At 40.2% G+C, this 22,446-nt stretch overlaps 1 protein-coding gene across 2 annotated transcripts; it reads right to left on the bottom strand.

Moving 5' to 3' along the window:
• Window positions 1-636: 636 nt before the first annotated feature.
• Window positions 637-20,245, bottom strand: gsg1l2 (GSG1 like 2). 2 transcript variants are annotated; one of them, XM_062970670.1, is made up of 6 exons: window positions 20,205-20,238; window positions 19,892-20,110; window positions 13,072-13,119; window positions 7,172-7,324; window positions 5,904-6,015; window positions 637-3,529 (listed from the first exon to the last, which is right to left on the bottom strand). In XM_062970670.1, the coding sequence occupies exons 1-6, from the start codon at window positions 20,227-20,229 to the stop codon at window positions 3,238-3,240; spliced, it is 849 nt and encodes a 282-aa protein (XP_062826740.1). In that variant the 5' UTR covers window positions 20,230-20,238; the 3' UTR covers window positions 637-3,237. The 2 variants fall into 2 exon arrangements, with proteins under 2 accessions (XP_062826740.1, XP_003217226.1); XM_003217178.4 differs by having other exon boundaries at window positions 19,892-20,245.
• Window positions 20,246-22,446: the final 2,201 nt, after the last annotated feature.

Raw genomic sequence — 22,446 nt, forward strand, 5'->3', positions numbered from 1 at the left:
AAAAACTCACAGACCCATTTCTTACTTCCTTTCTTACTTACAAGGAGGCTTTTTCTGTGTAGAAAAAATAACATAGTTGCAGCACTTACAAAATAAAGTTTCTTATGACACAAATAAAGTTCATTGCTCTTTGTTCCTTACTTCTTTGCCCTTGGTTTTTCTGTTCATACACTGGCTTTTCTTGCACACAGGTATGCAGCTTCAGCTTTGCTCACCCAGAGCCTTTACCTTACATGGAAGCCAAACACAGGAGCTTCACACAGGACTTTGTCCAAACACACTTTGTCCATACAGAAGCTAAAAGCTTCACAGGCCTGCCTGCTTATATGGTTTTGCTTAGTTATTGCATCCTCTTAATTCTTTCAGTGCATGCCCATTATTTTTGTAATTAAAAGTATCTTGTTAATTTTTAATCTCTCTGACAATCCCATAGTCAAGGAACACCTAAGGCTTTATCTCATGGTTGGGGTGGGGGGGGTGGGGGTGGGGAAAACTGTCTTCTTAGCATTGTGTTCATGTTGCTTCGTCTCCAAAGGATCCAGAGAATTTTCTTACCCCATCACACGTTTTCCTCCTCCCATTTCTACAGGAATCATCTGTTTGCGTTGCCATAACACAGGAGAGTGATCACATACATGTATTAAAAGGGGGTTTATCAAATTATAGCACAATAGCCTTTATATACAATGCTTAAAACTCAACAGAATGAATGTTTTGTGAAATGTACAAATGCTTTGAATGCACTTTTAAAAGATTGAAAACAAGTTATCCAATGAAAAAACGATATCCCTGAGCAACTTGGGATGTACTGAAGAACTAAAGGTTTCCTGGAATGGGAAACTTTCCTATATAGCAAATTATAGTATTTTTTAGTATTTACCTCTCTGTCTGTTGTCTTTGGAATAATGGTGATAACTGCATCTTTGGGGTGCTTTTAAGGACCTACCCACAGGACATCACAACAGAAAGAACACAGGAAAAGAAAACAATCCCCATCACACCTAAATTTCACTGTTTAAATTGTCTCTATGCACAGGGAAACATCTGAAGTCCCAAGTGACCTTTGAAAATGTTTCTATACACTTAAGAAATGCGCTCAAACAGGGAACCCATGGGAGGATCTTGCATCATCCGACAGGCTCCTTCGGGATCCGGTGGACACTGGGTTTTAAGGGTATAGACACATTGGAGATAGATTGTGGGATGAAGTCCTTAATTTGTTCTTGTATCCCCAATAGCATGGGAAAGGTGTGAGAAGCGCCATTTGTCACAGCAAATTTTCTTATCCTGCATTTGCTTCTTAAAGTTTCTAATTGTATTATTGGAACGTGAAATAACTGCCACTTTTTGGTAGATTAAAATGACTCAGCACCTTGCTGCAAGGGCTCGTCTCTTGCTGAACTGGCAATATCTTATAGCACTTACCCCAGACTACAGGGGTATTTCCACTCTTGCATAAGAAGGTATCCAATATCACCTCGTGCAAGCTAGTGAGGTATAGTGGTTTGAGTGTTGACTTGCAACTCTGGAAACAAAGGTCGAAATTTCCACTTGGCCATGGAAACCCACTGATGACCTTGGACAAGTCATACTTGCTCAGTCTTGGAGGAGGGCAAAGCAACTTCTCTCTGAACAAATCTTACCAAGAAAACCTTGTGATAGGTTTGTCTTAGGGTTACCATAACTCAGAAATCCCTTGAAGGTAGACAACAACAGCAACAATAACACTGCACTGGCTGAGAAGCTACCAATCACACTACTAACACAGCGGTAAGACATAGTCCTAAAGCTCTCCCAAAACACTCTTCATAATTTTCTGCCTTGAACCAGTAATTTAATCAATATCTGCTGTGTCAAGCCAGTGGGATTGTCAGAATAAGCTGACTTGAAAAACCTGTTGTAATTACTAAGATATATCAATCATATTCACATATGTTCCTATGATGGACCAGGACCAGAAATGATGCAGAATAATTTTGTATCTGGAGCAAAAATTCAAATGATGTACCTCACTTTATAGTGAAATTATAATAAATGTAATAGCATATAATGTGTGATACTCTTTAAATAGCTCCCTAGTTTCTGCCCTCACGGAGACAGATAACATCACTCCATCTAATGGAAGATAAGCACTCTGGCAAGGAGCCAAGAACAGAAACTAAAATCTGGTCTCATGAAATCCCACAGTTGAAGAGATCTGGGGAATTTTTGGCACAGTTTGACAGCTGTGTCATACTTGCTGGCTGCTGCTTTTACTATCATCCACAGCACAAGACACTACACTATTTGTGTGAGTTGAGATCTATAACTTAGCCATTAAATCTTTGTAATCACTTCCTTTGTTTACTTCACCTTTCCCCATAGCCAAAGTATAAAGACCCAGTTGGCAAGATTCACTTGTCAGATAGTAATTACTTGCTCAAGGGGTTTCTTGGCAGCAGAAAGTTATAATACAAAAAGTTTTCTTTATTTCCCTACCAGAAGAGAACTTTTACAGGTGCCTCAGTGGGCATTATTAAAAAGTGCAAAGAAGTTTGCAGGATGAATTTGTTTTTGCTGTTGTAAAATTTAGCCCTAATGAGAGAGGGCCATCTATCTTGGTGTCAGAGCCCAAACCCCAAAGGATTCGTGAAGCAAAGCTCCAATCCTTAATGTGTAATTCAGAAAACCAGTCTTTTTTTCAAAAACATCTTTCTCTTTAAAGTTCATTTCTGTTTTAGTTTAGTTGTGATATGAAATTCTTCTGAACGGTATCATTTCCCCTTCCTTACTCAAAAAATACATAGTCATCCCTGTGTGTGATTGTTTTTCATATTATTTTTGCTGTTGATGATAATCACAATCGCATTTAACATCTCAAAATGCTTAAATAGGATGCTATTTTTAAGTCCCATTGATTTCAGCAGGAGAGCTAAGCAAGTGTTTGTTCACTTACCTGGGATTAAATCTCACAGAATGGGACCTATTTCTGGTATATAGAATGGCGATGTCAGTCACCGCCCGCTAAAAATCAATGCAACTTAAAAGCTTAATTTTGACTGGTTGTTGCCCTCAATCAGAACCGAAGCAAAAGGAGAGGAGAAATGAAAAGGAATAAGGCTTTGCTTTTTGTTTGTTTTTCCCTTTGTAAGTCACCAACATGTTTTGCAGTTAAAGTATCAGTCTTTGACATACAAAAGAATGCCTCAAGTCAGCACTGGCTAAGCCAACCACCCATCTCCCTACAGCAGCCAAGGTTTAACAATATTCTTCACAATGTGCCAAAGGGATGTTATTCAATCTTGAAAATGCTGTAGGGTTGACCGGGGTGTGAATGTCCGTCAGGTGGTGCATGAAGTCTCCAGCTGTGCTGTGCACAGTGTCAATGTACATCGTCCATCCTCTCTCTGGATCTGAGTACTTGGGCTTCATCTTTAAACTTCTCTCCAGTTTTTTCTGTTTATATTTGATCTCCAGAATGGTTTTTGTGTATCGGTTCATCGTAGTCACGGACGAAGCCATACAGCAGGCAAAGGAGCCCCATGCAAGACTGTCAATAATAACAATAGCACCATGAATAAAATTGCAGAAATGCATGTGTGTATTTGTGCACAATTCGTTGATTTTTATAAACACAAACTTGCAGCTTACATGTGGCCTCCCAATACTTTTGTGCAACCAATGCATGAATCTCTATTATAATCCTTTCCCTTAAGCTTTAGTTTAAAACACATACAATCTCTATGTCTCCTGGGCATACTGAACATTTAAAAACGTCGAAAAAGACCACTCAGATCACAATACAATTTGACTGACTCTGCTTTTATATTTCATTATTTTTAGGGCTGGACTGAATGATCATCCATGAACAATTCTATGGATTCTCTTTGCTCATGCCATTTACAGCCCATTCTGCTTCAATACAATATTCTCCTTCTTTCTCATTCACAACATGACCCCAGGTACATGAAAATCATTTAGTGAGTTTGATAATTTTCTGGCATCACATAATTTATCATATTTGGTAATTCAATGAAACTGTTTTAAGAGTAAATGACAGTGTTTCTTATGAGTGATCCCACAATTATTTGCTATTTTGACCCTAAAGTAACTGCACAGCCAATTACTTTTGCCCCCTCCTGTTGGAAATAGCAACTTTCTTCAAGCCTCCAATAATTATTTGTTATGTATATAATTCCGATTGCTTACTGTATAGTATATGTGTGTATTGGTATGCAGTTTTCCTTAACTCTATGTTGTGTTAGGGGCTGCAGACCATGTGATCAGAACTAGAACTGTTCAGGACTCAGACTCCATTTTAGAAACAGTATGCTTTCAGACGCCAATAGAAATAGTACAGTTTTGATGACACTAGAAACAGAATACTTTAGAGAACTGACTACATTGGACTTTCAGACTAGACAGAGACTCTATTAGACTCCCAGATCAGAGAGATACTTTAGACTATGGACTGTTGATTATAAGAAAAATGCCCCATGAACTACTTCAGATCCTATCTGTAACTTCCACCGGACTGATATGCAGTGTACCTGTATGCTGAATACATGAGTAAACCAACTATGTTACTTTTAAAGAAGTTTACTTATTTTGGTCTCTTGAAAGCATGATTTAAACCAAGATATTTTAAGGGAGAGTAGATGTTTTTTGGGCAACTGAAAAGAACACTTCTGAAACTCTGCTATGTATATGTTTTTTGTGCATTGGCACATCTTTGTGCCTAACAGTTCAAAGAGATACCTAGGTATATCATTTTAACAGCTGAGAAATCCAATTGCCTTGCATGAATAGTAGGGGACATTTATCACTAAGGAGAAGGTTGACTCAAGCAAATTTTCAACTCTTCTCAGGGAGATTCTTTATTTTCCTAAAATGGTAGTGATGGTTATGGAGATTTCCATTTCCCAGAAGGTTGTGGCATCATTTTTCCAAAAAGTTATGATTTCTTAACAAGGTAATGCCTTTCCAAAGATCTTTGTCCCCTCCCTCTCTCAAAGCAGGTGATGCTCCTTTCACAGTATCAGAAAATGCACCCCGTTTTGTCAAACCTTTCTTCCACAGCTTCTAACATAATCTACCTTCCTGACACCTGTCAAAAGGGGAGATTGCGACAGAGCAGCACGCACAAACTCCACTATATTCATCAACGAAAGATTTGGGCTAGTTGGTCAAACAGCATGCAGTGGAACTTGTAGCACCTTCATGATTAAGTGAGAGAAAAAAGTTGCTACCAACTTCTTTCTCTTGGGTAATCTCCAAGGTGCTACAAGATCCCTTTGCATACTGGTATTTCATGCTAACATGGCTACTTTGTATTGGTCCAAGAGTATGTTGTTTGGGATGTGGCATAAGACCAGAAGGCTACAGGACTCCCAAGCAATATGCAAGGTGCCATCCCCTCCTGTTAATTAACGATTGGGTAAAAGTCATGCTGTTACTAGTGTGTTAGTGCTAGATTATCAATATTGGATTAATGCTTGCCTTATGCCAATACATTTTCCAAATACAGTGTGCCATCTCCTTCTTTCATTTCTACAAAGAAGCTTGCTGATACCACAGCCTCCACCCTCTGTACATTCACTATGATTTACCATCTGCAGTTGTGAAGATAACCCTATCCCCACATGGTCTATCTATGCCTCATATAAAATTCTGAAAGAGTAAGTTTTAAATATGAGACTTTCATCATATTAGTTTTTCCCATCTCTTCTGAATAACTGTCTTTGTATGTAGACCATCTGCTTTGTTTATCTGTCCCACTTTTCCCTCAACTGGAATGTATTCTAATTACAATTTTCATTTTAAAAAATTGTCAAAATAAAATAGCCCTAAATTTAAGTTTCCTGCCAAAAGATCATTTGTTTGTTTTTGTCCACCCCTCCCCCTCAAGTCCAAAACAAACTTACCAGTAAGACCAGCCATAATCCCAGGTCTGTGGGCGCCAGTCTTCTGGACCAAGATTGACAGTCATTTGGAATACAGTTGTATACATCATATGAGCCACCATTCCCAGGAGACCTGGAGTATTAGATAATAGCAATGCTAGAAGTTATCTCTTACTAATTTGGGTTTGGATTTATTGTAAGACTAGCAAAATAACACGTGACATTCTTAAGGAAAAATTGGAAGAACACAAGAATAGCATTCTCTTTAATTGTTTAATCACAATTCCACTACCATGCATTGATTACAAGATTTGCAAGGAAATGTCATATGGATTTCATCTTTTCTTCAAAACAGAGCTGCCTGTTTGTTGGGGGAAAGCCCCTGATACTTTGCACCTGTCTGGATAAGAAAGGAAAAACCTGTCCTTTACAAAGAGATGTTACAAGTGGACAGTGAATCAATCCACTTGGATGCCTTTGGCATGAGAGGCTTGCATAAACAAAAGGGCATGTCTAAAAGTGGAGCAGCACAGAAGCCATGGCTCCTTGAAGGAAAACATGCAGGGACAGGTGTGGAGTTAGTATGTATGGTGACATAGAATGTAGTGTGACACAACCTGCTCAAATTATTTGTCCATATGTTTGTTCAATTCCTGGCACTTCCAATTTGAGAGAGCAAGGAGATGGTGCATCTACACTGCACAATTAATGCAGTTTGATACTACTTTAACTGCCATGGCTCAATCTATGGAATCATGGGAATTGTAGTTTAGTGAGGCACAAGCAATTTTTTTTCAGATAAGGCAGAAGACCATGTAAAATGTAAACTCCGCTGATTACATAGCATTGAGCTGTGGCAGTTAGTAGTATCAAACTCCATTAATTCTATAGTGTAGATGCACCTAGTGACAGGATGCACACTGAGAGTTACTGGTAACAAGAATGGGAAAAGAATCAAAATAGTATAAGGCAGCTCACTGCGCTTTTAGTAAGCTGACTGCCTCCTCCTCAGTTACTAAAGGAGGGACATTTCATCAATTGTTGAATGGTGAGTCAACATGTAGATAAATGTAATGGGTTAAATGGGTCTACTCTAGTCAGGACTAAAAGAAGATTTGGGTCTTTCTGTTGAGAGTTCTTGATTGGTTAATGAAGTCATGGCTTAATTACAAACCCATACTGTGTGCCTTGTTTTTTTACTCCAGAGTCTAAACACAAACATTGCATCACAAGTGCTGATAAAAGTCATTGCTGAAAAGAGACTGCCATTCAAATCAGGTAATGCCTACCTGCTAGAACGGTGAATATAGCAGCAAAGGCATTGAGTTTCAGCCCATCAAGGACACTGATGGAATGGCAGATTTCAATCAACATGAGACTGGCACCCATCAGGAGTAAAGTAATGTAGAGGAGTTCTGCTGCAATAGACAGCCACAACACCCCTGCAATGACAAAGCACAGCAGCAGCAGCAGCACGGAGATTCATTGGCACCTCAAGGCAATTGTTAATTTACAGCATTCATTTCCTGAAATTGCCAATACACACAAATGCAGTATACATTCTAAAAGCCAATCCCTTTCAGTGGGAGAGTTGATTTTTTTTAGGGTACCAAAAAAAAAAAAAACCTGAATGGGAAAGGAGATATTTAATGTTTCTTTTAGTCTGGACATCAACTATTCAGAATTACACCTTCAAAAACCTCCTGTCATGCCCCATGAAGACCCTCACTGTTTACCCCTATTAAGCACTTTTTAATTAGAAAGATTAATATTTTATGTACAGTATCTGCAGGGTCAGTCTAAACAGCTTCTTTGCATTTGAGCCCTCCGTTGTCCTGTTCCTTTAAGAATCCCCTCAGGTGCTGAGCCACAGACAAGGCACGTCTGGTTCTTAGAAGAGTCAGCTTTTTCATGACTTGAAGGTGAAGAGAGAGGAAGGCCGGAAGGTCTACAAAATAGCACGTCCAGTCGGAGCTGTATTCAAATCCAGTTGGAGCCGTATTCAAGTCCAGTCACAGTTAAATATTGAGAACATCTTAGAGACAGTTGAACACCATACAAGAAAGAGACGATATGAAGAAATAAAGATTCAAGACCCTCAGTTTGGCCAAAACTGTGTCTAACTCTCAAGGACTTTACCTCTCCTCATAAAGACTTTGCAGTGAGACTCAGGAGGAGAGAAAGTCTAAAATTCTTGTCAGTTAATTCTTGTTTGATTCAACTATATAGCTTCTGCTCCCTGTCAAGCCAGTTCACTTTCCAAGTAGTTAAGATAGCGTGGAGGCAGAACATTTCCTTTGTCCAAGTGAAGCTGCTTCACACCTGAGAAGGGGAAGTTATGAAAGGATAGACTGGGACTGCTCCCAACCAACCCAACTTGGACCTAGAGAAGTAGACATCACACCAACTTCCTTGGGATGATTCTTCTCCACTCTCCTCTTTTTCAAATCAGGAACCAGCCTGATAGGAGAGACAGCTCTACGAGCACAGTTTGCAGCAAGTAATGTAGGTTTAGAACAAAGGGAAGGAGTTCAAGGAGAAGGGGGAAACTGGGACATTTTAGGTGCAACTGGGAAAGTGGGAAGACAAAGATTAATCAACAGGGCCCTTTCAAATAAGGACAGTTGGAAGGTATGCACAAAAGCCTTCAGATGATGCAGATCAGAGCAGAACCAGAAAAAAAGATGTCAACTCTCATCACACATACCCTATGCGCCAGTCAGCAAGTGTCCCAGGAATCAAGTGGTTAGATCTTCAAGAACTATTGAATAGCTAATTCAGTCCATGTCAGTCATGGGTTATCCATTGAGATGAAGAGCAAAACAAGCAGGTCATTGTCAGCTGGTCCAGCAATTGTTACAACAAATTAGCAGTCCAGATACAAGAAGCAGCAAGGAGTAAATGGAGTTGTCAAAGCATAGTCAGTCCAAGGTCAAGAAAACACAAATGCCAAAAGAGCAATGTCAAATCATCCAGATAAAACAGTTGTGGGTAACAGAGATACCAGGAAGTTTCTGGGTGATTTATTGTAGCTGTCTCCAAAACACCAGTTACCTATTTAATCAGCATCTCCTATTTAACCCCTGCAAGCATTAGCAGAACCTTTATTACTTAGTGGTTCAGAAAGACACATCTTCAGCATCCTCAGTATCTGCCATCTTCACTGGAAAGCATGACCTCCAGTTCCCCAGATTTGGAGAGACCATTGTCACTTCTATGTCTGAATTGTCTGATGTCAGAATCTGAGTTATGACAATGCAATTTGAAACAATCCAATCAATATGTGCATCGTTGTGATGGAACGCAGCCGCCATGTCACAAAGTCACACTATAGCTTGATACCGATCTGCAAAGAAGGCTCCACAGCTACAATTTTTGATGTTGCAAAGTGAATTTTGCTCCCCAGTGAAATTTTCCTTCTGTCCCCACATTTCAAGCATTGCACAGAATGAGGTAGTGAAAATCATTCACATGGATTATTCTTACGTTAGCTGTGTTCACATACCCTTGGTAACTTTTCATTGAATGCATAAAATGTTTTTCTAAATGTTCAACTAAAGTTTTAAGTTATTCCATTATTAGAGATTCTGGAATTGACGGGAAAATTAATGGGGAAGGGGAAGATTTGGTACTGTTCCATTATGTGAATGGAGCCCAAAAGGGGACCCAGACAGAGAAGGATAGTCCATTTTATGAAGGGGGGAGAGTTGAAGGAGTAAAACCACCACCACCCCGGCATAAAATGGACTATCCTTTTAACGAAGAATTTATATTTGGAAATACAATGATCTCCATCTCATAGCTACACCCCTGGAAAGTCCTTATACCTTTATTTGAGATTAAACTCTGGCTATTCAATACTTGAGTTTCCTGACTGAGATGAGCACTAATTTGAAAAAAAAAGGTGGTGAGAATAAATCGGACCAATCCTGATTTACCTATAACCATGGCTTAGCAGAGATAAACACTTAATGTGGGACTGACTAGAAATAACATTTTGTCTTTCATGAGCCTATCATAGAGCAGAATTTAAGCAGGAGAGTGTAGCTGAATCTACGCAAGGGCTATACCCCAGCTCCAGTACACAGTATCCTGCCCTGGTTTGACCCTGTTAACATCACACATCTGCTTTGATCTAAACTCAGTCTTGAATACCATACAAGTCCCCCACCCTAAAGTCACATCTGTACAAAAGGGCGATTCATTGTTCATGATACATGTTCATTGTATCAGATTTTCTTTAGGTCACAGAGGCTGGTTTTTGTTCTTCCTGGCACAAATGGAGATATACATGTATTTGAATATTCATATAAAATGATAGACTTTGCTGTCATTCTTATGGCTCACTTGCATTTACAGTGGCTGTTTTGCATATGACTCCCTCAATGGGCTCCCCCACTCTGCTTTCCTTTTGGGTATTCAAATATGCAGATATCCACCAACGCACACTGATCTAAAACATCATGATACAAACTCAGGATTAAATTTCCATTGAGCTTAATAAAATATAACAACACCCCAGCTCCCCCCCCCCAACCTCTGACGTCTCTATCCCTGTGTGTGTGCATCTGTCAGAAGAATTACATGGCTCCTCATTCAGTTTTGGCCACAACATTTAAAGTTCTCAATGTGAACTTCCTTAAAGGTTTAGCAGAACATCATGATAATAATAATAATAATAATAATAATAATAATAATAATAATAATAATTCCTATATAATTGAATAGCGAGTTTGTAAACCAATTGGCCACAAACCAGCAAAAATTATAATCCAATCCTACCTTTTCCCTGCTTGGTACAAGAAAATTTATTGTCTAATGAAGCTGTAATCCACTGCCCTCCTACTTGGGAATACGTCCTACTGAATTGAGTTGGATTTATTTATATGTACAATATAGAATCATAGAATCATAGAATAGTAGAGTTGGAAGAGACCTCATGGGCCATCCAGTCCAACCCACTGCCAAGAAGCAGGAAATCGCATTCAAAGCACCCCCGACAGATGGCCATCCAGCCTCTGCTTAAAAGCCTCCAAAGAAGGAGCCTCCACTACAGTCCAGGGGAGAGAGTTCCACTGCCGAACAGCCCTCACAGTGAGGAAGTTCTTCCTGATGTTCAGGTGGAATTTCCTTTCCTGTAGTTTGAAGCCATTGTTCCGTGTCCTAGTCTGCAGGGCAGCAGAAAACAAGCTTGCTCCCTCCTCCCTATGACTTCCCTTCACGTATTTGTACATGGCTATCATGTCTCCTCTCAGCCTTCTCTTCTGCAGGCTAAACATGCCCAGCTCTTTAAGCCGCTCCTCATAGGGCTTGTTCTCCAGACCCTTAATCATTTTAGTCGCCCTCCTCTGGACGCTTTCCAGCTTGTCAACATCTCCCTTCAACTGCGGTGCCCAAAACTGGACACAGTATTCCAGGTGTGGTCTGACCAAGGCAGAATAGAGGGGGAGCATGACTTCCCTGGATCTAGACGCTATTCCCCTATTGATGCAGGCCAGAATCCTGTTGGCTTTTTTAGCTGCTGCATCACATTGTTGGCTCATGTTTAACTTGTTGTCCACGAGGACTCCAAGGTCTTTTTTGCACACACTGCTGTCAAGCCAGGCGTCCCCCATTCTGTATCTTTGATTTCCATTTTTTCTGCCGAAATGAAGTATCTTGCATTTGTCCCTGTTGAACTTCATTTTGTTAGTTTCGGCCCATCTCTCTAGTCTGTCAAGATCGTTTTGAATTCTACTCCTGTCTTCTGGAGTGTTGGCTATCCCTCCCAGTTTGGTGTCGTCTGCAAACTTCATGATTGTGCCTTCTAACCCTTCGTCTAAGTCGTTAATAAAGATGTTGAACAGAACCGGGCCCAGGACAGAGCCCTGCGGCACTCCACTTGTCACTTCTTTCCATGATGAAGACGACGCATTGGTGAGCACCCTTTGGGTTCGTTCGCTTAGCCAATTACAGATCCACCTAACCGTAGTTTTGTCTAGCCCACATTTACTAGTTTATTTGCCAGAAGGTCGTGGGGGACTTTGTCGAAGGCCTTACTGAAATCCAGGTACGCTACATCCACAGCATTCCCTGTATCGACCCAACTCGTAACTCTATCGAAAAAAGAGATCAGATTAGTCTGGCATGACTTGTTTTTGGTAAATCCGTGTTGACTATTAGCAATGACCGCATTTGTTTCTAAGTGTTTGCAGACCACTTCCTTGATGATCTTTTCCAGAATCTTGCCTGGTATCGATGTGAGGCTGACCGGACGGTAATTGTCACACTGTTAATGAAGGGTAGCAGGAGTATTGGGCATTCACATTTCCCCTCTGGTCCTAAATGTCTGGTCAAAAACAGGAGTTCTCTATGTAAATGGATTTGGAAGTGTGACTGGATCCAAGACATCTTTACTAGAACCCAGGATTAAATTCCCATTGAGTATAATAAAATGTAAAACACAGCCCCAGTGAGCACAGAATCAGATAGTTGAATATGTACATAACAACATACATACACTGAATGTAAAAAACCTGTCCTACCTCTGATTCACCCACTCCCTAATTCCACCACAATCTTGATTTAGGGCACGGGATACACATGTAAAAAAGCCTGTTTTTGCTTAGAAACTGTGGGGTAAATAGATTTTGTTTTTGAAAAATTGCATGAAAGCTCTCAAGTGTCTAAAATAAATGCTTTTCCTTTAAAACCAGGGGACTATCATGTGTTCAACCAGGAGCAGAATTGAGGTAAGGATGAATGTTTTCACAGGTGTAGATTCAGCTTGAGTACCACCCCAAATGTCCATATCCAATTTCACATCTCTCTTATGCATGCCACAGAACCCATGTATTTGTACTTAGTTATGCAAATTTTTTATTTGATATTGTATCACTTTCATTTACGATGACACAATTTGATCCTGAGGAGGATTGTCCTAAATCTCCTTGTTCAGTAACTTGTGGCTTCTAATTTGAAATCCAACTTGGGCTTCTTTGAGACACCTAAGGTAGATCCCATCCTCAACCTACAAATTCAAAATACAATGTAGATGTGAGCTAGCCATAGATTTGAAATGTAAAGCCAAAGTATGAAAAATAAAGTTATCATTCTTTTCTTTTTTTAAGATTTCTTTTACCATGAGTCAGAACACCAAACATAAAGATAAAAATAGTTATAACTTGAAATAGTGACAGTATATAATTACCTCGATCTGCTGCAGGTGTCAGGCTGATAAAACTTCGACACTTCTCTCCTATTAAGCAAATATAATGAACACTTAAATTATAGAATTTTTTTTTTTTTAAAAAACAACAACACACAAATGTCTCATTAGCCACTTTAGGCTCCCCGTCTTCCTAACATTTACAGGAAAACAGCCGGAAAGCAGCAGATGGCAGGGGAAGCTAGAGGCAGTGAGATAAAGTATTCCAGCATTATTTGGAATGCAAACTTCAAGGGAGGAAACTAAAAGCGTATCCATCCATCTTTATAACTCTTAATATAGAACAGAGTTATGGCTTTTTCATGTACATGCATAGCTGGCCCAAATACATGCAGGATGTGTCACATGAAATGTCTCTTCAACAGTTGTCCTACGTGAGGACAGGGGTACAATCTTTTATATCCACTGTTCACATGTATTTTTTAAAAAAAAAAAATCAGCACATACCCACAGCTCAGATGTCCATGTGTACACTAGGCCTGGCAGGTCAGGGTTGTCCTTGGCTGCAAAACTTACTTATTTCCTACTTATTTTGGAGTTGTCTTTAGAATAGTAAGGATGGACAGCATGTTCAAATGGAAAGTGAAACAAGCACAATTCTTCTTAAGACATTGTGCCCAGTTCATCACATCCTGCACCAGGTATTCAATACATGCCCAAGCAAGGCAAGTCTTGCCCAATGGGAACAAAAGCCAGTCTGTTCTGGGAGGAGAGGTTTCTAATGGGAAACCTCTATGGTCCCCTCTGGCTGTGGGACTTTGAACACAGTGAAATGAGCATAATCCTGGTGGCATTTTGAGAGGTTTTTCAAGGGCTCATCTCTTGGTTTTCTTTTATGCACTAAGGATAATTGGACTCATTTATTTTTTATTTATTTACAGCATTTTTTCCCCACCTTTCTCACCTGAGGGGACTCAAGGCTTACAGAATCTGGCAAAATTCAATGCCAATAACAAGTTCAAAAAATAAAGCATTAACACATTGAAAACGATTCGACATTACTTAATAAAACAGTATACAAAACTTAAAACAGAAATACAGTACTTAAATCCATTCCATACCTCCAGATGCATTCTCAACAACTCTGTAGTATAACCAACCCTGTTCCATTTTTCAGTTTCTATGATTTTGCCAGTTTCTTCCCCTGAATATGACTTACAGTCTCTAATATTCATTGGCGGTCTCTCACCAAGTGCTAACCAGAACTGATCCTGATTCCAAGATTAGATGGGATATGGTGTCATTAGAATACTTAAATGGGTTAATAGTTAGGGACAATATACAAACTATCATGGACACATATGAAAAAGCAAGAGCTACATCGAATGCATTATTTCCATTTTCTTGAAATAATACATTTTGTGCCATCTAGTTGGGGTTACATCTCTTTGTACACAATGGTAGCTGTGCCTCTCATACCTTTGCAGCTTATATTTTTAAATAAACAGAGAGCAACAGTATTGATATCTGAATTGCTGTTATCCAGCTGACCATCAAAAAGCTCTATACTGAAGTACAAGGCTTGCCTTTCAATGCCACAGTTCAAGAAAGACATTGACAAGCTGGAATGTGTCCAGAGAGGGGTAACCAAGATGATCAAAGCTCTGAAAACAAAGTCTTATGAGGAACGGCTTAGGGAGCTGGCTATATTTAACTTGGAGAAAAGAAGAATGATAGTCAAATATCTGAAGAGATGTAATATAGAAGACTAGCTGTGCCCGGCCACGCGTTGCTGTGGCGAAGTATGGTGGTATGGGAAATAAAACTATTGAGGAATTGTGGTAGTTAAGGTAAAGGGTAAAGGTTTTCCCCTGACATTAAGTCCAGTCGGCCTTGAGTCTACACTGCCATATAATCCAGTTAAAATCTGATAATCTGTATTTTATAGGCAGTGTGGAAGAGGCCTAAGTGAGGTCTAACTCTGCCTGTCCCCTGGGCTGAGTGAGTTGCTAGGAGACCAAGTGGGAGGAGCAATGGATAAAAACAATTATTCCTCTACCTCTAATTAGGACTTTATTTTTCTTTTCTTTTTGTTGTATCAACCTAGAGGCATGGATGAGGGGTTGTGTTGTCAATTTTCTAGGCTGTGGGGTGTTTAGTTTTGTTGTTTTGTTGGTTGCCGGGATTCCATCACTCTTTTATATATATAGAAGATAGAGCAAGCTTGTTTAATTTCTGTGGCTTGAAAGACTATGATGCAAACCAATGTATACAAATTACCAAAAAAAAGAGAGATCCCACTTAAACATTAGGAAGAACTTCCAGATAGTAAGAGCTGTTCAATAGAGGGATCGATTGCCTTGCAAGGTGAAAAATGTCTTTTCAGGCCTTTAAAAATGGGGTTGAATGGTCATTTCTTGGGGATGTTTTACTTGTGCATTCCTGCATGGCAGGAGGTTTGACTAGATGACTCTGGGATCAATCCTATGGTTATGGACTCTGAGTTCTGTCAGGTTGTCCTGATTACCATTCACACATTCCCCATAGTCTACCACATTTAGGACCCGCTCGGTCTTGTGCCCAGAACTATTCCTGCCTGTGGTTCCTTCCTCTATCCCTTCTGATATCCTTTCAACTTTAAGCACCGCTTTGAGTCCCTCCAGGGGTGAGAAAAGAGGTATATAAATGCAATAATAAATAAACGTATTTTACTCTTCCTTTGCTCTTTTAATCACCAGTCTTTTCTATGTCCCTATTTTCCTCTTCATAGTTTTGACTGTTCTGCCCTTTGTCTTTTAGTCCAGCTAGCCCTCTCACTATGAAATTTCTCCTCTGCCTCCAGGAAGACTTTTTTCTGAGAGCACTAGAGACCAACAATCATTATTATAAATAATTCCCAAACTACCAGGGAGCAAGGTAATTTCTCACTGTCTCCCTCAAGATTTTTTATCTTCATGGAGATCTGATTTTTTCTGTCTCACTGAAGTCTCATTTGTTATTTGGGACTACCATGGAGCTGTGGACAAAATCTGTTTTTCATGCCATCATTTGAAATAAATAAAAAGCTCTCAAAGGCTGCACTGGTATTTGTGAAGACAAATGTCACCAAATAAAAGTCATCTCAATAGTCTTTCAAGTGGACTAAAGGTGTGCATAAGGGATTACTATTTCTCCAATGGAAAAATCAAATCATTGTTGCATGGAGAAGAAATATTGCTTAGTTAGTGAAGGTGTCACTATGGGAACATGAAATTGACTTCCTGTGGCTGGAGGAAATGCTATGAATTATGAAATCAAAGGAAATCTGAGGTCAAAGCAGGCTTTTGGAGTAGAAGTCCAGCCTCCTGTTCAGATAAATGAGCATGAGGGCCCATAAGCGCAGCTGAATTGTCTTACCATATCTTGAAATATGTAAATATTACCTATTAGCATACAAAGGGGGAAGACCATTAAGTGCAGAGTCTGGACTGAATAAAAACTTTGAAGTCTAAAATCTAAAAGTACCCAATTGTATCTTTGGGTTATAGTAGGAAGTATGGATTCCCCATAACTCAGGAGAGCAGGATGATTTCGAAGGATAGGAGACTGGATCATTTACTCATTGAACACTTCCCTTATGGGGCGGTATCATGGCCATATTCGCAAATGTCACTGGTTCCTCAGCCAAAGGGCTGATAGTAGCTTTTGGCCAATGCTTTGACCAGGGTGTGGGTTTTGCTCCCCACTTGCTTCCCTATGCAAAGAGGGCAAAGTAAAAAACGAAGATAGGCTTCCTTATGAGAACTGAACCTTATCTTGGGACACAGTCATCTTTTAAAATGCTAGCTGAGTACACTTGGCTGAGCTGGCCCCCTTCCATCAGATCTTTGAGCCTAGAGATAGCATTCAATGGACCATATTGCCCAACATTTCACAGGTGGAAACCAGAACCCATATAGCCAGTCAACATCAGAGTTGGGTCAAAATGGCAAATGAGGAAGAACATTCAGTTTAAGGAAGGCTGCTGTGGTTTGCTTTGGTCTGCACCTACAGGGAAGGGCAAGATTCTGCCCCCCAGGTCCCCTCCCCACTTGCAGAATGATTGACTACAACTACTTTGGTAGAGTTTGTATTTATTTTGGAGGTCATGAAGTGAACTTGAGGACAAATATGAAATTGAGTAGGGAAGAGAACATGGGACTTTTCAAAACATCTGAAAAAAAGGGGAGGTCAGAGGAGTAATCAGAGTGCTCCATATGACATCAGGACAATTTGGAGGGCATGAAGCAATTGATGTTTTTGTTTCACATTCCCCATTACCTTGCCCACAAAGGGAAGAGGAAGGTGGAACAAAACCAACTGTGAGTAAATGAGTTTCCCAAAGTTTTCCCCATATTGATGCAGACCCATTTTTCTTTATAGAAGGTAGAGCTTTGAGGAGGACTGAGAGGACCAGAAACTCCACATGGCCAGAGTTTCTCTTCCTTTGCCATAAAGATTTTTTTAAATCTGAGATTTGTTTAATATAAACACATCCCTATGCACAAGTAATGCATAGCAGTCATATACCATATTTCCACATTTAAAAGTGCTGTATTCATAAAGTGGACCAGGCTAATTTCACTTGATTGCTTCCTTGGGGTTGGTCTTCAAAAGTAATGGCTTCCCAAAGGCCCTTTAAGAAGTGCATGACTGAAGTGATCTTTGTGCAGGGACTTTAGGCCTACCCTCCTGGGGCTGACTGTCATCTTCTTTGAGCAGATGAATGTTCCATAACATCAATATTTCTTGTTAATAATTAACACAAAGCTAATGGTGTGTGGGTGTTGCCATGTGCATGCATATCCCTGCAGAGATGCACTTTCAGAGGGGTAAACCAACTTGCACATGGTGGTTTTTATTTGCATATAGTTTCCTTTATCACCAGGTATTTTTTCCCCAAAGCAGACATATCAGTTGCATGGTTAAACACAGCTGGGAGAGTTACAATGGAGATTTGGGGTTAAATATTTTCTACTGAGGTTTAGCCTCCGAACGCATTTCAGGGGAAATGGACTGGAAATCCCTTATTTGATACGTAATATTTAATTCTACTCCTTGATACAGCTCTGCTGACTCTGGTTCAATGCTCAGTGTAAATTTTATTTTAAATATCCTCCTAATATTTGGGTTAGGTTAAATACCAGGTAATATAGGCTATATGTCAGAGGAAGAAACTGTTTTCTTTTTCCCATGTCAGTAGCGACTTGAGAACCTGTAAATCACTTCGGGTGTGAGAGAATTGGCCGTCTGCAAGAACGTTGCCCGGGGGACGCCCAGATGTTTGATGTTTTATCATTCTGTAGAAGGCTTCTCTCATGTCCCTGTATGCGGAGTTAGAGCTGACATACGGGAGCTCACCCTTCTCCCTGGATTCAAACTGCTGACCTTTTGGTCAGCAGTCCTGCTAGCACAAGGATTTAACCCATTGCACCACCAAAGGCTCCAGAAGAAACTGGTAAAAAGTGAGAGGTGGTGCGCACATGGATACACCTACTTGTATCTGAAGTCTAAAGTGTCCACGTATCTACCCATAAACACACACACATTTTCATAAATGCTTTGTGAATTTTTTAAAAAAAGACAATGATGGTCATCCTGAGCCACGAGAGAAGAAAATAAAATCTACTGTTGTGCAATGCTTGTGTGAGGATTGACTAAAATACCACAAAGCTGTACAAATCTTCATGTTCTCCCGAACTCTCAATCAGATAATGAGTTCTGAGGGGCTCAAATGTTATTACAGATTTGTGGCATTTTGGTTGGTTCAATTAAAGATGTGCATTTTAGTTTTTAACTTGGAATAATATCATTGTTTCTTGTTCTCTGAAAAGACTTTGATTTACTTAACCAATTAACCAAACTAAAATGTTGATTTCTTTCTGCTTTACCAAAACTATTATTTAACCTTCTTAGTACATTCCTCTGAGCAAAATAAATCTGACATTCGCTTTGTAGTAAAGTCATATGTTCAGTGTTACGGTTACTCCACACACAAATTTTAACAGCTGTGTTTTTAGTAACACCTTGTCCTATTTATTTGCAGAGTGTATGATGTTAAGGTATACTTGTTTCTTCCAACTTTTTATTAGAATTCAAAGAAAACATGGGTATGTGAGCTGCAGATAGGACTGTGATATAACTACCAAAAATACTCTTCAGGAACAATACATCCATGTCTACTTGGCTATTACATTTGCCTGACAGTATATCTTGAATGTATATTTCAAGTTGTCAATGTCTTATTTATGCTCAAGTGTATAGCTTGGAAAGGAGGTGGGGCAAAATGAGGCCACTGCCATTCAAATACAATTCTGTTACCAAAACAAAATTCTACTTTGTTCCCCACATTTCTAGCAATAATTCACAGTTCAAACGTATACTTGCAGTATTCACATTCCCTCGGTAACTTTCTCCCCCCCCCCCCTTTGGATGCCTAAAATCTATTTCTATATGTTCAAATGAAATTTTTAGTTACTGCAGTACTGGAAATTAGGAGGCAGAAAGAAAATTACATGTGGGAGTAGGAATTTATTTTGTAGGGTGGGTGCCCTCCACCCGACCCTACCCCATACCTACATCCTTTTTATGCTCATTACAAGAAGCCAGGGAGGTAAGCAGTTAGGAAACGGAATACCAAATGTCATTTGACAATTGCTTCACCATCAAATGTAGGCTTCTTGCCAATTAGTCTGACATTATAACATTTGGATCACCAGAGTCACTGTAATTACTTTCCTCTCCCTACCTGCTGCCCTTCCCAGCCCACTAAAGAAATTCCATAACAATGCTTACCGTCCCAAAGAAAAAAGGGAGAAAGGAACCGTAAAGGGACAGCACTCACCTTCTTCATTGAGAATCTCCTCGCAAGAATACCAGATACCAGCGTGAAACTTTCGGTCCACGAACTTGTCATCCCCAGTCTCCCAGATGTAATGAACCACGTTGCTGTTGTTTGCCCCGGAGCTGTTGAAGCGGATGCAGTGGGGGCCATCCTGGAGTTCATTGCAAAAAGGCTTGATGACTTTCTTGATCCCTTCACACCAATAGCTGCTGCCGAAGGCTGTGATGGAGAAGATTAATGAGATGAAACTGAGAGAGAGGGCTGCCAAGGCTCTTTGCCGCCTGTCCCCCCTCATTGCCTGAGATCTGCCTACTTGTAGAGGCAGCTGGCATCAGCATTAAAAAGATGCTTGAAACACCCACCACTGATGCCGTTTCTCCCCCCAACACACACACTCTCCCCTTTTCCCTCTCCCTCTCTCCAGCAACCACTGAAAATCCTCTGAGCGCCAGAAAACAGCAAGCAAATCCTCGTGAAAATTGTGAAGTTCAGCTGAGCCAGGTGGGTAGAGAGGCTCAAAATACTCAGGGGAGACCTGATCTGATCCAGAGTCTTCTAGAGCTGAGCCAGGCAGCCCTGGCTCTGCGAGTCTGACTTAAGATCTTCTGTTAATGCCACCCAGGTTCAGTGTGAACAGTATTTTTATGATAGTGATGTATCTGGGCATACAAAAATAAATGTCTCTCTCCTCCAGATCCCATTTGATATTGGAAGGTTAGCAGGGTCAGCCCTGGCTAGTATTTGCATTTTTTATCATGTCAGAAGCATCTTGAAAAACTGCAAGTTGTTTCTGGTGTGAGAGAATGGACTGTCTGCAGGGACGTTGGCCAGGGGATGCCCTGGATGTTTTACCATCCTGTAGGAGGCTTCTCTTATGTCCCCGCATGGGAAGCTGGAGCTGATAGACAGGAGCTCGCCACATCTCAGATTTGAACCGCTGACCTTCTGATCAGCAGTTCAGCTGGCACAAGGGTTTAACCCGTTGCACCACCACGTATTTGAATGGGATACTCCAAATGAATACTAGGAACTGTATATTTATATTTAAGGAAGGAAATGGCAAAGCCACCTCTGAGTAGTTCTTGACTAAAAAACCCTATGAAATCCATGGGGTCGACATAAGTTGACAAGCAACTTGAAAGCAGCTACATACACAGAGCACTAGTGTGGTGTCATGGTTTGAGCATTGGCCTATAACTCTGAAAACCAGGGTTGAAATCCCCACTTAGCTATGGAAACCTACTGGGTGATCTTGGGCAAGTCATCCCCTCGCAGCCTTAGAGGAAGGCAAACGCAGCTCCCCTCTTCTCAAACAAATCTTGCCAAAAAAGTCCATGATCAGTTTGTCGTAGGAATTACATAACTTGGAAGCAACTTGAAGGCAGACAATGATAAGCTTGGTTAGCCAAGGGACATACAGCCATCACAAGAGGGTAAAGAATTTAGGGCTTCTAACTTTTCTTAGAAAAACGTAATCTAGGTAGGTTTCAGCTTCATCACTTACCCTTTTAGGAATTGTAGAGCACTGCACTGCAGACTGGAGGAGATATCTTTTTTGTGCCACAAAGCCCAGATTTCTCCCCAAGATAATGTTCCCATGATCTGTTGTTAGGATCTCCATGTTTAAAAATGGTGAGGGTTACTTTACTACTAGAAGTCTAGAAGAAGGAATTCCATCAGGTGTTGCTTATCATGCAACCAGTAACAAGCAAAAACGGCTGAAATTCCCTCTTCTACATCGCCTTAAAGATACTGGAGCTGTTTCCAGTTTTCACCCTAGCAACCCAATCTGTTGTAAGTCCCAAGTAATCAGGAGGAAATATAGAAAGATTTGCCAATTGAAGTTCTTGAGAAGGGGGTCAAAGTTATGTTTGCTTGCTTGCTTTTTAAAAAGAAATTTCGGTTTGCAATATTCATTGGATATTCCTTTAGTGCATACTAGGAACCTAATTTGTAAAACTTAGAATCATAAAGTAGGAAGTTACCACAAGAGCCGTCCAGTCAAAACATCTGCTATGCAGGGCTACACAATCAAAGCAATCCTGGTAGATGGCCACCCAGCCTTTTAAAAATTAATAACCCCTAAAGAAAGAAACTCCACTAGACTTCTGAGTCAATGTATTCCATTATCAAACAGCACTTGTTATCAGGATGTTCTTCCTAGCATTTAGGTGTCATCTCTTTCCTTGCAATTTAAATGCATTGCTTCATGTCCTGTAAAGATGTTGAATAGCACTGGACTCAGGGAAGAACCCTGTGGCACTAATTACTTCTCTCCAGAATGAAGAGGATCCATTGATGATCATCCTTGGGTTTGGTCTGCCAACCAGTTACAAATCCACCTATAAGCAGCATTGTCAACCACCATTTTAATAGCTTGTTTTCAAGAATATAATGGGGGACCTTGCTGAAGGCCTTACTAAATCAGGATATACACCACCTGTAGAATTGCCTTCATCTGTGAAGCTTGTAACTATCATAAAAGAGATAAAATTAGTCTGGCATGACTCCTTTTTGAGAAACCCATGCTGACTTTAGTGAGTATGGCATTCATT

Source organism: Anolis carolinensis, chromosome 2 (genome assembly GCF_035594765.1).
Source record: "Anolis carolinensis isolate JA03-04 chromosome 2, rAnoCar3.1.pri, whole genome shotgun sequence".
In the NCBI taxonomy this organism is placed as follows: domain Eukaryota; kingdom Metazoa; phylum Chordata; class Lepidosauria; order Squamata; family Dactyloidae; genus Anolis; species Anolis carolinensis.

What these genes read in the sequence shown, in the direction of transcription:
- gsg1l2 (XM_003217178.4), bottom strand. Translation starts at nt 20,186, where the DNA reads ATGAGGGGGGACAGGCGGCAAAGAGCCTTGGCAGCCCTCTCTCTCAGT. An exon ending in GACACCTGCAGCAGATCGAG is followed by an intron (nt 7,325 to 13,071) that starts GTAATTATATAC and finishes TTGTCATTGCAG; the next exon opens with GGGTGTTGTGGCTGTCTATT. An exon ending in GATTATGGCTGGTCTTACTG is followed by an intron (nt 3,530 to 5,903) that starts GTAAGTTTGTTT and finishes TATTATTGACAG; the next exon opens with TCTTGCATGGGGCTCCTTTG.